The sequence below is a fragment of the Pteronotus mesoamericanus genome, unplaced genomic scaffold (assembly GCF_021234165.1).
Source record: "Pteronotus mesoamericanus isolate MK-2021 breed Mesoamerican mustached bat unplaced genomic scaffold, CSHL_Meso_final scaffold_705, whole genome shotgun sequence".
NCBI lineage: Eukaryota > Metazoa > Chordata > Mammalia > Chiroptera > Mormoopidae > Pteronotus > Pteronotus mesoamericanus.
This window is the reverse complement of record NW_026555326.1, coordinates 11,511,222-11,527,128: the sequence shown is the minus strand read 5'-3', so window position 1 is coordinate 11,527,128 and position 15,907 is coordinate 11,511,222. Positions and strand designations below refer to the sequence as shown.

At 40.6% G+C, this 15,907-nt stretch overlaps 1 protein-coding gene across 3 annotated transcripts in view; it reads right to left on the bottom strand.

Annotated features, from left to right (window-relative positions):
• PDZK1 (PDZ domain containing 1) overlaps positions 1 to 15,907 on the bottom strand; it is a 32,663-nt gene that overhangs the window by 8,552 nt on the left and 8,204 nt on the right. For 2 of the 3 annotated variants that reach the window (XM_054562984.1, XM_054562985.1), the window contains exons 2-4: positions 3,220 to 3,431; positions 2,218 to 2,467; positions 348 to 484 (exon numbers count right to left, since the gene is read on the bottom strand). In XM_054562984.1, the coding sequence (XP_054418959.1) occupies positions 348 to 484; positions 2,218 to 2,467; positions 3,220 to 3,429 (597 nt within the window). In that variant the 5' untranslated portion in view covers positions 3,430 to 3,431. The remainder of the gene's footprint in view (positions 1 to 347; positions 485 to 2,217; positions 2,468 to 3,219; positions 3,432 to 15,907) is intronic. The other variant, XM_054562986.1, reaches the window with a different exon arrangement.

Sequence of the window (15,907 nt, the reverse complement as noted above, 5' to 3'; positions counted from 1 at the left end):
GTGTAGCTCTATATTCATTGCCACATTGGTTATCCTCCAGTTTATTTTTTAAAATTTTAGTAACTTTGGTTCAACATTGAATTTACCATAAATTCAGAGGGTGCTCCCAAACAGGTACAATAAGATCCAAAAGATAAAGTTAATGGCTCTTTAGAACACATCTTCAAGATAAGATGAAACTATTTTAAAATCTTATATCAACTCTGCTTAGGCCACTAGTAAGTCGGTTTGCTCTTAATACAAAAGGGTAACTTCCCATCATTATCTCTCTCCCATCATGAACTACCACTCCTAGCTCCCTGTCACTTCCAATGAGAGCAGAGTGAAAGATAAAGCAAGAAAAGTACCTTGTCAACCACTTCCTCATGAGTGGCATCTTCTACATTCTCTCCATTCACTTCAATCAAGTGATCATCTGCCAGGACACCAGCTTTCATAGCCACACCTTGAGGTGTTATATCAGCCATGTACACTCCTTTTTTACCTGAAAGAGAGTAGGGGGTGGACAAATGTTACAACTCCATTACACAGGAAGTAAAACAGTAAAGGTATTCTCCCAATAATGTAAAATTAGAACTTCTAATTTTAGGACTAACTCAAATAGCCTTTGGCTTCTCATTTATAATTATAACTCCAAGAAAAGCTTGATACAGCCATTACTCAATTGGTATTTGTTTATTTAAATAGAATTTCTGAGCCCAGCTAAATGCAAGGACAGAATCTCAGGTGGCACTGGCCTCTTGAACCAGAAGGTACCAAGCCATGCCCATGCGGCATTATTGTATCATACTCCCTTTCTTTGCATTTGAAAAATTAGAAGACATCCACTCTATTCTGTCCTCTTTAATTTTAGTACTGTCACAAACCATCACAGACCAATGGAATCAATAAATCTCACTGATGCAGACTAAAAAGGACGGAAGCACAGGAGTGAGGGGAAGCATACATACATGCAGTCTAGATTAGTAGGTGGTATGATTTAAGTGCTTCTTAATGAAATGCACTATTTTAAGATATTCAATCTAGGCAAAGGGCTGCTTTATAATGACTAGACAAATTATTTGTAAGGCATAACAGTCACTTAAACTATGCTTCCTTAAACACACTACCTTCTTATATCTCTATTATGAAGAAAACGTTTTCTTCATGAAGCTCATCTAAACCATTCACCATATCCAATAGCCCAACAGCCAAATGAATAGAATCTGAATCATGATTTTTTTTTTACCATTTTACTGATAACATACTTCTAATAAATGCCAAGCTTCCCTTGACTACCTTCACTATGTGTTTAATACTTGACAAACTTGAGAAATACCTCTTACAGCTAGTTTATATCTCTTGCTACAGGCTAAATAAGCCTTGGAAACTAGATTATGTTTACTATCAGTTTGTTCTTTATCACTTACCAAACTATGATCCATCACCAGTGCCTCCCCAGTACCAAGAAGTACATGGGAGGGGCAACATTTGAGATGGAACCACAAGGCTAACACAGCTCTTATGGTTCCAGCCTTGATCTCAGACAAACCATTATAGAATCATGGTCAATTGAGCACAGGTCAGCCTGCACCCATGAAATTTCAGGAACAGAATTTCTAGTACTTTCTGATGGCCGGGGCTTTTCAAATCGCTAGTTCCTCTCCGCTAGGGGTCAGGGACACACTTCAGAGTGAGGCTGGGCCATGGCTGAGGATACTATTTAAATGTCATGGGGAGAAGGGATTTCTGCAATGTCCTATGTCAAATAACTATGTCTGACACATCAATAGGTGCCCAAGAATTTGTTGAATAAATGAGTGACAACCTTGGCACTCTGAGAGATGGAAAGAGATATCATTCTTATTCAAAAGTAGCTATTATGAGGAACCTCCTTTTTCTTCCCTGTTATTCCCCAAGCTCCCCTCCAATCTCATCCTAAGGAAGCTAGAACAGGATATCAGAGAAGCATCAACACTCTATCCCTCTAGCCTGAAAGGCTCAACCTAGCAAACACTGGGGGCCAAGAGTTCCCAGGGCCCTCCCCACCTGCTGCTGTCCAATGTTTAGATTATTCGATTGCACAATTGTGCAAAGCAAGGGAAAGGTTGAGAGGAGGGGGAGAGTGCAGCTGCTGTTGGATGTCCATAGCAACCAGAAAGTTAGTCAAAGAAGTCATTCATCAGTAATATCTTTCTTCTAGAAAGCTGATTGTTCATGCTCAACCCTCATGCTTACCTTGGACAGTTTTCAGAGAAAAGCCATAGCTGTTCCCCTCCTTCACCAGGTAGCAGAGCCGTGGTTGGGTCCAAGTCTGTGCTCCTCCATTCAACATAAGAGGCAGTTTCTTATCATTCAAACATGGCCCCTTCTGACTTTGACCTAACTCTTTCAAATCTACCTTTTTTTTCATGGCTTTCTCATAGGAGTCCCCATCCAGAACTAGTAAAGTCACTGAATTCCCACTCTTTCTGATCAGATCCACAACCTAGAAGAAGGAAAGGACAACTATAACCAATAACCTTCTATTAACCACCAGAGGGGTGTTGCTGGCTCATCATCTGGCCCTGGGGATTCTGATAGCTTGTTCCTGATATCCAAATAGTCAGCAGATAGTGCCCCAGCCATTTCCACTTGAGCCCTCCCCAGAGCCAGATGCAGATTAGCCTGGGCCTCTAGCACTGTTGGAATCAAGAGTGTGGCCCAACCCCAGCCCAAAGGATTCTTACAAGGACTGGTCCTTTCTAGGGGTGGATGCTCCGCTAGAGTATAACAGGCCCTCCCATGTCTGTAGAGACAGAATGGTAGAGTGAACAGAGCACCCAACTGGGAGGCTGGTGGAATTGGGGTAAGGTCATGCACTCCCATATGTTCACTGCATGAACACATAAGTTATCTGAGCCTCTACTTCTCATCTGTGAAATTGTAATATATACCTCATGGGCTGTGATTAGGATTTAACAAAAAAATGAATATGAAATTGCCTAGCATAGTTCCTGGTATATAGCCACTATGCAATGTATTTTAGACCTGACACTACTGAAATCTAAGAATAATTTGTACAGTTTTTTGGCTAGGTGTGAGAAACTATATTAGTTGGCAGGAAATGTAGCCATAAAGGTATGTGTCCTGCCTTGCCAGCGGCAGCAGGGACAGCTCTACTGAACTCCAAAACAATAATCAGCAAAGATGTGGGAGCTGAACAGATCCTGGAGGAAATACCACAAATGTCCCATGCACCTGCATATGCTCTTCCTTGTCCACAAAGACACGATTGATCCTAAGAACTCTGTCTCCATCCTGGAGGCCAGCCCTCTCTGCTGGGCTGCCCTTCTCAATCACCCGGACTAGGTGGCCATCAGTGTCCTTCTCAATTCGCAGGAAGAAGCCATAGCTTTGCCCTTCTTGTTTAGACAGCGTACATTCTCGGGGGTTGAAGGCAGAGGCCATTTCTGTGATGAAAAACAAATGGATAAATCCAATGGAAAGAAAATCTAATTGGAGTGAGAGCCCTGTCCTCCATCCTCTATAATTTTATTCTTCTAATCACACCAAATCCAGACCATTTGAGTAGCAACATTAGGGGATTAGTGGTCCTCCTTCCAGGATTTACTAATGATTTCCAAATTTATTTTCCCAAGGATAATCTTTTTACTTGTGTTTCAGATGCATGTATTTGTATGGAGACTAGACACAGATGCTTTAATTTCAATAGCTCCAAAGCCAAATTCTTCTTTGACTCCTGACCTAAAGATATTAGATCCAAAAACATGACCTAAATATTTTAATAAAATACAAGCCACTTTCATTCAAATATCTCAAGAGGCTGGCAAGTTCTAGGCATTGAGGATAAATCTGTAGACAAGAGAGACGCATATGCCTCTCATATTAAGGGGAACACATTTTTACAATGGCATGTGGTGAATGATATGCTAGGGAAGAACCCAGTAAAAAGGGAGAATATCAAAAAAAGGTCTTGGAAGCAGGGAATGGGGTGAGGACAATTAAGAATGTCGTCCTACACAAAGCAAACCTCAGCAAATTCAGGAAAATTGAAATAATACCAAACTTCTTCTCGGACCACAAGGCCTTGAAACTGGAAATCAACCACAAAAAGAAACTTCAAAAACTTGCAAACTCATGGAGACTGAACAGTACACTATTAAACAATGAATGGGTCAATCATGAGATAAGAGAAGAAATCAAAAAATTTCTGGAAAACAATGAAAATGAACATACAACAGTCCAAAACCTATGGGACACAGCAAAGGCGGTCCTGAGAGGGACGTTCATAGCAATACAGGCCTACCTAAAAGAGATAGAAACATTTCAAATAAAAGACCTAACACTACTTCAAGAACTGGAGAAACAACAACAAATAAATCCCAGAGCAAGTAGAAGGAAGGAAACAGTCAAGATTAGAGCAGAACTGAATGACACAGAGACGAAAAGAACAATTCAAAGAATCAACCAATCCAGAAGCTGGTTCTTTGAAAAGATAAATAAAATTGACAGGCCTTTAAGTAGACTCATCAAGAAAAAAAGGGAGAGGACCCAAATAAATAATATCAGAAATGAAATCGGAGAAATAACAACTGATACCACAGAAATACAAAGGATTGTAAGAAACTACTATGAACAATTATATGCCAAGAAATTTGAAAACCTTGATGAAATGGACACATTTCTAGAAAAGTATAATCTCCCAACACTGAAGGAGGAAGAAACAGAAAGCTTGAACAGACCTATAACAGCTGGGGAAATCAAAGCAGTAATCAAGAAACTCCCGGCACACAAAAGCCAAGGGCCGGACGGTTTCACAACAGAATTTTACAAAACATTTAAGGAAGAGCTAACCCCTGTCCGTCTCAGACCATTCCAAAAAACCCAAGAGGAGGGAAGACTCCCAGACTCTTTTTAGAGGCCAGCATCATCCTGATCCCAAAACCAGATAAAGACCCTACAAACAAAGAAAACTACAGGCCAATTTCGCTGATGAACATAGATGCTAAAATCCTCAACAAAATATTGGCAAACCGCATCCAGCAATACATTCAAAAGATTATCCACCACAATCAAGAGGGATTCATCCCAGGCATGCAGGGATGGTTCAATATATGCAAGTCAATAAACATATTACATCACATAAATAAAAGACAAAAACCACAAGATCATCTCGATAGATGCAGAAAAACCATTTGATAAGGTACAGCACCCATTTATGATCAAAACACTCAGCAAAATGGGAATAAATGGGGCATTCCTCAACATATATGCCCTCAACATAATGAAGGCCATATATGAAAAACCTACAGCCAACATCATACTCAATGGGCAAAAACTGAAAGCTTTCCCACTAAGATCGGGAACATGACAAGGATGTCCGCTTTCACTGCTTCTTTTCAACATCATATTGGAAGTCCTAGCCACAGCAGTCAGACAAGAAAAAGAGATAAAAGGCATCCAAATAGGGAAGGAGGAAGTAAAGCTATCATTGTTTGGAGATGACATGATAGTGTAGATAAAAAACCCTGTAGACTCTACCCAAAAACTCCTCAACCTAATAAGTGAATTTGGCAAAACAGGATACAAAGTCAATATTCAGAAATCAAAGGCATTTTTGTACACCAGCAATGAAATAGAGGAAGAAGAAATCAGAAAAAAAAAATACCATTCGATACAGCAAGAAGAAAAATAAAGTACCTAGGCATAAATTTAACCAAAGAGGTAAAGGACCTGTATGCAGAAAACTATACAACATTGAAGAAAGAAATTAAGGAAGACACAAATAAATGGAAGCATATACCGTGCTCATGGATTGGAAGAATTAATATCATCAAAATGTCCATACCACCCAAAGCAATTTATAGATTCAACGCAATCCCTATTAAGATACCAATGACATATTTCACAGAAATAGAACAGACATTTCAAAAATTTATATGGAATCATAAACAACCCCGAATAGCTGCAGTAATTTTGAGAAAGAAACACAAAGTAAGAGGGATCACAATACCGGACATCAAACTCTACTACAAAGCCACCATACTCAAAACAATCTGGTACTGGCACAAGAACAGACCCATGTGGAACAGAATAGAAAGCCCAGAAATAAACCCAAGTCTATATGGGCATCTAATATTTGACAAAGGGGGCAGAAGCATAAAGTGGAGCAATAATAGCCTCTTCAACAAATGGTGCTGGGAGAGCTGGTGGCTACATGCAAAATAATGAAATTGGATCATCAGCTGACACCATACACAAAAATAAACTCAAGATGGATAAAAGACAAATATAAGTCGCAGCACCATCAAAGTCCTAGAGGAGAACATTGGCAGGAAACTCAGATATCCCATGCAGCAATTTTTTCACCAATATGTCTCCTAAAGCAAAGGACATAAAGGAAAGAATAAACAAGTGGGACCTCATCAAAATAAAAAGCTTCTGCATGGCTAAAGAAAACATCAGCAAAATGAAAAGGGAGCCAACTTTATGGGAAAATATATTTGCTAATGATACAGCAGATAGAGGTTTGATCTCCAAGATATATAAAGAACTCACTCGACTCCACTCCAAGAAGACAAATGATCCAATCAAAAAATGGGCAAAGGACCTGGGCAGACGCTTTTCCAAGGAGGAGATACAGAGGGCCCAGAGACATTTGAAAGGATGCTCAGCATCACTAGCCATCAGAGAAATGCAGATCAAAACCACCATGAGGTACTACCTCACACCGGTCAGAATGGCCATCACAAACAGATCAACAAACAATAGGTGCTGGCGAGGCTGTGGAGAAAAGGGAACCCTAGTCCACTGTTGGTGGGAATGCAGACTAGTGCAGCCACTGTGGAAAGCAGTGTGGAATTTCCTCAAAAACCTGAAAATGGAACTGCCTTTTGATCCAGGGATTCCCTCCTGGGACTATACCCTAAGAATCCCAAAACGCCACTTCAAAAGAACCTATGCACCCGAATGTTCATAGCAGCACAATTTACAATGGCCAAGTGTTGAAAGCAACCTAAATGCCTATCAGTCGATGATTGGATCAAAAATTATGGTACATTTACACAATGGAATACTACGCAGCAGAAAGAAAAAAAAGAACTAAACTTCGCAACAGCATGGATGGAACTGGAGAGCATTATGCTAAGTGAAATAAGCCAAGGGGTGAAAGACAAATTCCATATGATCTCACCTATAAGTGGAACCTAACCAACAATACAAAGATGCAAGGAAAATAAGACCAGCAACACTGAAAGGAAAAGAAACCAACAGAGACAAGAGGGAAGGAGGGAGGGGGGCAGGGAAAAAGGAAGGGAAGGAGAAAGTCAAGGAACATATAACAAGGACTCATGGACAAAACTAAAGGGGAAGAGTTGATGGAGGGGAGGAGGGGACAAGGGAAAGTGGTGGGGAGTAAGCAGAGACAAATGTATTTGAAAAAAATAAATTTTAAAAATCTTAAAAAGAAAAAAAAAAAAAAAAGAATGTCGTCCTAGAGGAATGACTTTTCTAAGACCTAACGGGTTCATAGGAGTTAGATGAGGCAGGACAGGACAAGGAAGACCTCAATTTAAAAAATAAAAATAAAAAGGCAGAGCAGCCAGGCCTCAGAGCTGGCCTGATACATTGGAAATGAGATGGAAAAGTGGTTTTCCAGGTCCCTAAAGTAGTAGTCAGAGAAGAGGAGGAATGCCTGACAGAGAAGGATTCCCATGGCCAGGTCAGATTTCTCTCTCCAGAAGCAGCTTCCATTTCCATCCATCCCTTCCCATGCCCCACTGCAGGAGCAAGGTCCTGGGCCACAGGAGGAGAACAGGATTAGTGTGAAAACCAACAGCTATAGCTTTGGTACCCAGTTAGTAAGAAGACTCCTACCAGCATCCCAAACCCTTCTGGATTAACCTCCTTCATTCATAGGAGAATAAGAATGGAGGGCAGGATTGCTGTGATAAGGCTGAGGTCCAACAGAAGATGGGCCAGACTCTGCTGGTTAAAGTGCCAGCAGGGCAAGCCCTCATGTTCTTCTCATTACAGTTCTCTACCAGTAAATCAGAGAATAAACTGGCTATTCCATCCCTCCTAGAGGGACAGTAACTCATGATCATACAGTGTATAGGGGTGAAGGGTGAAGAAGAGACCCAGGCTCCCTGGAAGCCACACTGTGATAAATCAAGATAGCCATCTCTGACCTTTGGGCCCACAGAGACAGACATATAGTACAAACCAGGCAGAAAGCCTCCCACTGCCTGATGATTTGGCCATTTCATGTGGTCTCAGCAGAGCCTGGCAACCACACCACCAGTGGCATGAATGACTAAGCAGCCAAGAAGACAAGAAACAAATAGGCAATGTTTCAAGTGATCTCTTACTAAGGGCCTAGGGCCTGAGCCCTCCTGCTGAGTATCAGGGGAAGAGAAATGTGAAGCCATGATCACTGTGGTCATCATTTAAACCTGGGAAAGCATAGCAGGTCTGACATATCATCACCAATTGCCAGGAAGATGTCACTTTGGGTGGAAACAGGGATAGTTAGGAGTGAGGGGGAAAGAATACATCACAAGAGTAGGATTCCTCACATGCAAGCATCTGTGTAGGGCCTCTCTGACTTTCTGACCTTTTACTAATCTTTCTGCTGATAGACTATCCTGGAAACCTCAGGAACAGTTTTCAACTATAATCCACTTCTATATCCAAACTTAACTCTCAATTCCTTTCAGCTGTCAATTTCATAGCACTGAAAAGCCTTGAAGGAAAGAAAGGGAGGAAGGAAAGGAAAGGAAAGGAAAGGAAAGGAAAGGAAAGGAAAGGAAAGGAAGGAGAGGGGTGGAGAGGGGAAGGAAGGAAGGAAGGAAAGGAAGGAAGGAAGGAAGGAAGGAAGGAAGGAAGGAAGGAAGGAAGGAAGGGAAAGAAAGAAGAAAGAAAAAAAGGAAAAAGGAAGGAAGGAAGGAAGAAAGAAAGAAAGAAAAGAAAGAAAAAGAAAAGAAAGTAAAGCCCTCTGAAGTTTGGAGGTAATTATAGGAAAACCTCATTCAAATCCTACAAAATTCAAAACATATCCTTATAATCAAAGTAAAGGCCATTAGAGGCTGTGTTTTCATCAAGAGATAACTCTGTTTGTGATCGGCATATGAATGCTTATTTCTAAGATACCCACTCCTAAAATTCATTGATCTCACACAGGATCTTAATTTCTTTCTCTCTAGATTGAGGATGGGAAGTGAAACTTCCTTGCTAATAGGACTAGTCCCATGTTTGGGGAGGAGGGAAGAAGTAAAGTATTCTAGTGTCCCAATAGAGACTAGAAAGCCTGATATACAAGGAAATACAAATTGCTGCTTCTAGACAAAATCTCAAGTTGTTTTTTATTTGTTTGCTTAAAGTTTTTAAACAACCAGACAGTAGTCACTCAGATCTGCACCTAACGTCTTTGAAACCTTAGGTGCTAAAGGTCAAAGTTTCTTTTCGTATCTGTCATTGAGGCCCAAAGAATTAGGCAATTCACACCAATTGAAATACTGATAGTAATGCTACTGTGCTGAAAAACTGACTTCTTGAGTCTGAGCTTGCCTCCTGTCACCACATCTGCCCTCCTCACAGTTCAGCCATTGAAAGTGCCCATGCCAAATTGATAAAATATTTATCACCTGCAACTGCACCAGTGGAGAAAGCTGATAAAAACACCAAAAGCCGAGCCTTACATGGGGCCCTTGGGGTCCTAAAAAAAATTTTTTTTTATCATTTTGTAGAGAGAGAGAGAATTCAACTCCTCTTGATGAGAGCATCAAGAGGGCTGGGCTACAGTCCAGCTCCAATCCTAGGTCTGTATAGTCCACATCCTGGTGTTCTGCTGGCCTCGAAATCTGGCCTGAGATCAGTTATTTGAGCAAAACTCCATCACTACTATGGGATGTGAATGCCTGGCAATTGGAACACAGGGCCTAACTAGGAAGGATCTTTATATTTAAGCATACTGTTTCCTATTTCTTCAGCCCCCCACCTTCATCTTCTGCTTCCTGGGAAAATCCAGAGATGAGGCCATATGGTGGATAGACATGTAACTAGGGAAGATGTATGTATTTCTATGGTCTCATAACAGAAATCTAAAGCCATAGTCCATTATATTTTCAGCAGGATTTATTCCCAAGTTCCAATAGCCAAAATAAAATACTGGGAATGAAAGAAAGCTATAATCATTACTGAGCTCTTGGGGAAAAAAAAAGTTAATTCTGGGAAACAAAGTCCCTTGTCTCTGGAAAAGACAACAAAGTGCTGACTGGTAGACAGGAATACTCAGGGGTGAGTACCAAGAGATTTTTTAAAAATCAATCTAAATTTCTAATCATACCTTTAGATCCCACCGCTTTCTGAAAGAACTCTATTACTGCTACTAGGATAGAGAATATGCTCATGATCAAGAAGGAAAAATAGGTACATTTTAGGAGTTAGAAAGGCTAGGTAGTGACCACAAAGGAGGGTAGATAGAACCTCTGAATGTGGCCAGAGAAGAAAGAACTAAAGCCACTGGGCTGTTTTCCTGCAGGAAAGAAATAGTTGTTATTACCCAGGGAACTCTTTCAAGCCCAAGGTAATCCAAGGTCAACATGGGTCCATATATGACCCTGAGTCAACACTCACCCTCACCAGCAGCTCTGCATAGGGGCTGGAAGTCTGAGCCCAGAGTGGCTCATGAAGGAATCATGACTATATAAGTGAGACCCAGTGAGAAGGGTTCAGCTTAGTTGGCTGAGAGGAAGTCTCACTTTCCTCTAAATTTGTGTGTTTGGGCTGAAAGCTGCAGGACTTTCCGCAGCAGAGCTAGTTGGGGAGAGTGACACTCCTTTTCAATTGATCCCCATGTCAGTGAAGCTTGTAGTGAAGCATGCCTGCCCTGTCACCCTGCACATTAAAAAGCTATCTGTTCTAAGACAATTGCTGTATGTGGACATGTTGGATTAAAATATCACATGGACATGAATGCCCATAAGCTTACCCAGTGCAGGGGACAGGGTTAGGAATGAAGGAATCTTAAACCATGATCCCCTGGGAAATATTTGAGAGTCTCAAGGTCAGCAGGAACCTGACAGGAACACAAAACATTTCCCAAAACAAAAGTGAACATGCAGTGAAAGCAGAGTTATTTGTCTAACTCCTATGAGCTTCCAGGTATCATTTTGTAAAGGAATCCTGAAGTTGCTATAGATCAGATAAAATAAAGACTAGAGGAAAGTAAATTGTTCTAAGGAAGGAAAAGAAATGACAGCTACTGGGGAAGTGAAGTCAGCAATAACAGAATCTTTATTCATGTCTTCAGTCCTGGGAGTTGTCTACCCATGCCCAAAGGCACCTCCTGGCTTCATCTGAGTAAATAGATATACTTAGTTTAAATGGTGTAAATCTATATACCGTTGATAATAAATTACTGTTTCAAAACTCACTGTGTGTCAAGCATGGCACATTATATCATTTAATCCTCATAATCACCTTATGAGTTTGATTCTGAATCCTAGTTGCCCCACTCCAGTCACCTATAGATATTTATAAAAGTTTGATGCTTAGACCCCTTTTCAGATCTACTTACTAGCTTAGAATCCCCAGGCTTGAAACATGAACATGAGCATTTTTTTTTAACACCACTAAGTTAAACTATTGCTTAAACCATCTTTTGCTGCTAACTCCTCTTCACTCCCCTCAGTCTTGGGATAACACCCTCATGGGTCAGAGAAGAATGTCAGGGTCGTGTAGACCATTAACAGCTACGTTGAGTTCACTTTTATTCAGTTGGAGAAACCAAAGTGGCAGCCTGGTTAAGAGAGGCCTTTGGTCACCCTATGTGGTCTTCAGGATCCAACTCTACCCATAGTCAGTGCCCTGGCCAAGAGTATAGAAATATGTGGCAACCTAAAGTTTGTGCCTTAAGCCTCCTTCCCTAAGTTCTAGCTCTGAGCCAGGCAAACTTAGAATCAAGCAAATAAGAACAACCTTTAACAGCCCCCAAGGGCTCTTTATCTTATGAATTAAATCTGAGGGGCCCCCCAAACCTAATAAGAGCTGGAGACATTCTGCCTCCCCCTCTTCTACAGATGGAATCCCAAGCTCCATTTACGTATGAAGCCCTGCCAGACATCCTGTAAGCCCCTGAATAAGAGTGGCACTTGCCAGCTCTACTTTAGAGTTTCTTGCTCCCTACCGACCTCTTCCTTCCCCAAACAATTAGCTTCTTTAGTTAGCATAACTGGTGTGGTAAAGTCTGCTTAGAATCATGAACATAGGTCCTTCAAATTTCTACTGAATATTAAGAAGACATATGACTCCAAGTATGATTTTATCTGTTCATGCCACAAATATTTGCCTCCCACTTACATGCAAAACACTGTTAAGTGGTTGATGGGTTAAAGTAAAACACTTCTGTTTTCACGGGACTGTATAGTTGAATAGGGATGAAGGAAAAGTTTTAGTACAAATATAGCTACCACTACAAGCAGTGTGTAGAGGACATAAGATCTACAACATGAGACAAGGGAAGCGCTACAAATTAGGTAGGATTTGATTTAGACCTTGATGACACACAGGATTTTAGCAGGTTCAGAAGTAGGAAGAGAATATCTTAGACACAGAATAGGGTGGGAGAATTCATCAGTATGGTCAATGATGAGCTAAAACCCAATGTGGGACACAATAGGAGGAAACTTGTGGGTGACAAACTAGACTGTAAAGGCCTTGAATACCAGCCCAAGGGATCTGGTCTTAGTTTGGTAGTCAGCGGGCACCATTCAAGGCTTATAAACAGAGTGACAGGGTCAGAACGGCTACAAGAATGGTAGGTGGTAAGAACTGGAGCAAAGATGCACTGGAGGTTGGCCAGGTAAGAGGCTGCTGTAATAAGTCTACTCACATGCAATAAAGGGCCTGACCCAGTGTGGTAGCCAAGAGAAGAGCGCAGGGGTGATAAAGGTGAAAGAACTGCAATGAGGACTAAGTGACAGATTGCATTAACTCTTCAATCCTATTCCCTCAGATTTCTCCATGTGGAGACATACAAAAATAAAGTTTGTTTTCTTTCCCATCTTCCTTTTGCAACAGCTAGCCAGGTGGGTAGCATCACTCAAAAGATGCAGTAGTCTCCTGGCTGTCATAACAGAGTATCACAGACTGGGTGGCTTAAACAACAGAAATTTATTTCCTCACAGTTCTAGAGGCTGAAAATCTAGAACTTGTCAATATTATTCTGTACTGAGAAGTATGACAATACAGATGTCCAAAATATTTATTTACACTGACCATGATTAGTGTCTGGGAGGTCCACAGCCCCCAGCATTGTCATAGCCCACAGGCCCTTGTTACTCACCCTAATTACTGCTTACTTCACTCATGTGTTGTTTTGTTGTGGGTGCATGGTCATGAGGAATGGGCCTCGATTGTACAAAGAGGTACATACACAGTGAAGTCCTCTGAGGCCATGGCTCAATTTTAACACAACTGTGCTTTTGGACCTTCTCAGTTCTGAGTTCTAAGAATACTCTAATTATGTAGTTATTTTCTCATTCTGTCTGCCTCTCCATAAGAGCCAGTTGTATATTTTCCCTGAATTTACTCCTTAGCTCATTTTTTTTCTACTAACAAACCTTAATACCTTCCAAGCCCTAGACTACCCTTTTGCTATGGATTGAATTGTGTCCCTCCCAAAATTCACATGTTGAAGCCTTAACTCCCAATGTGACTATATTTAGTGACAGGGCCTCATAAAGAGATAATTATGGTTAAATACAGTCATATAGGTGGAGCTGTAATCCAATAGAACTGGCATCCTTATAAAAGAAAAGAGAAAAAACAAAACAAAACAGGAGTACATGTACATGGAGAAAAGACCAAGTGAGGACTCAGTAAAAAGGAGGCATCTGCAAGCCAAGAAGAGAGAAGAAGAGAAAAGCCAAGAAGCAAGGACTCAGGAGAAACCCAATCCACTAACACCTAAATCTTAGACTTCCAGCCTCTAGAACTGTGAAGAAATAAATTTGTTGTTTAAGCCTCCCATTCTGGGATATTCTGTTATGGCAGCCAGGAGACTACTGTATCTTCTGAGTAATGCTACCCACCTGGCTAGCTGTTGTAAAAGGAACATGTGAAAGTAAACAAACTTCATGCCTTGGTGACAAAAGGTGATACCATTAAACAGTGGAGCAGTGATGAGAAAAAAGATGACAAGTCACTCTGAGATGGATTTAAATCAGAGGGCTTGGCAGAACATCATGCAGATAGATAGAAATGTGGACCTTGAGCTCAGGAGATGATGGACTAGAGTCTGCCCAGCAGTGCTAAGTGAAAGCTATGACTGAGAATATAAAAGGAAGAGGGCTAAGGATAAAGCTTTGCATACTACCTATATCTAGGTGACAAGAAGATGAAGCAGATGGCGAATAATCAGAAGGCCAAGATTTGACAGTACAGTCCAAAATAAAAGATTGATTTCATAGTATGATAGCTAACAATGCCAAAGGACACTAAGAGACAAAGAAGATGAAAACAGAAAATACCACTAAGCTTAGAAAATGGAAGTCCAGGATGGATAAGGGACTAAGAAATAAGGAGATAGTAAATAACAGAGGCAATGAATATAGATATATCTTAAAACAGATAAATGAGAGAGCTGGACTAGCAGCCTAAGGGGAAAGCAGGTTTGGTGGATGGTGGTATTTTTAACATTGAGAAAACAATCAGCATGTTTGTATATCAAGGGAGCATAGGAAATGGCTTTAGCCTTGATAAGATGGAACAATTCCACTGGGCAGCACAGAAGTGTGGGGGGAAAAGAGATAAAGAGGAAAATAAGGCCACTGACCTCAGCTTCAATCTCTCTTGCAAATCAGGACAAATCAGGAACTTTGAGAATATGGACCAAAATATCCACTGGGCTCAAACTAATAAATCAGTGAATCTGGCCAGGAGAGGACTGTGGGTTAGCTGCTACTTCCAGCTCCTGTGAGGAAGTTTCAGCCTGGTGTGACAGATTTCTCAAGAAATTAATGTAAAATGTCCCCATTTTAATTTTTTTTATTTTTCAATTGCAATTTACATTCAATATTATTTTGTATTAGTTTCAGGAGTGCAGGCTAGACAATCATACTTTATAAAGTCTTTCCCCCTCCCCCCAATATTTCCAGTACCCTCCTAGCACCATACATAGTTTTTATATTATTGACTATATTCCCTCTGCTATACTTTACATACCTGTGACTATTTTGTAACTCCCAACTGTACTTTTTTAATTGCACTTTTTTCCATTGTCATTTAGTCCCCTTATATCCCCCTTCCCCCAGCAATCACCACACTGTTGTCCATGTACATGTGTCCTTTTTGCTTTACAATTTGTACTTTATCTCTTCACCTTTTTTATCCAGTCCCCAGACTCCTCTCCCCTCTGGCAACCATCAGTCTGCTCTCTGTGTCTATGAGCCTGTTTCAGTTTTGTTTGTTCATTTATTTTCTTGTATTTTTAAAAAGATTTTATTTGTTTTTATAGAAAAAGAAAGGGAGAGAGAAAAAGAAGGAAACATCAATGTGAGAAACATCGATCCATTACTTCTTGTATGTACCCTAACCAGGAACCAAAGCCAAAATCCAGGCATGTGCCCTGATTGGGATCAAACTGACAACCTTTTGTTTTGTACAACAATGCCCAATGAACGGAGTCATACTGGTCAGGGCTATTTTGTTCTTTAGATTCCACATGTAAGTGAAATAATATAGTATTTGTCATTCTCTGACAAAATTATTTCACTCAGTTTTAATACTCTCTAGGTCCATTTATGCTGTTGCTAATGGTAAGATTATATTCTTTTTTATGGCTGAGTAAAATTTCATTATATATATGTACCACCACTTTTTTATCCACTTGTCTATTGATGGGCACTTGGGATGCTTTCATATT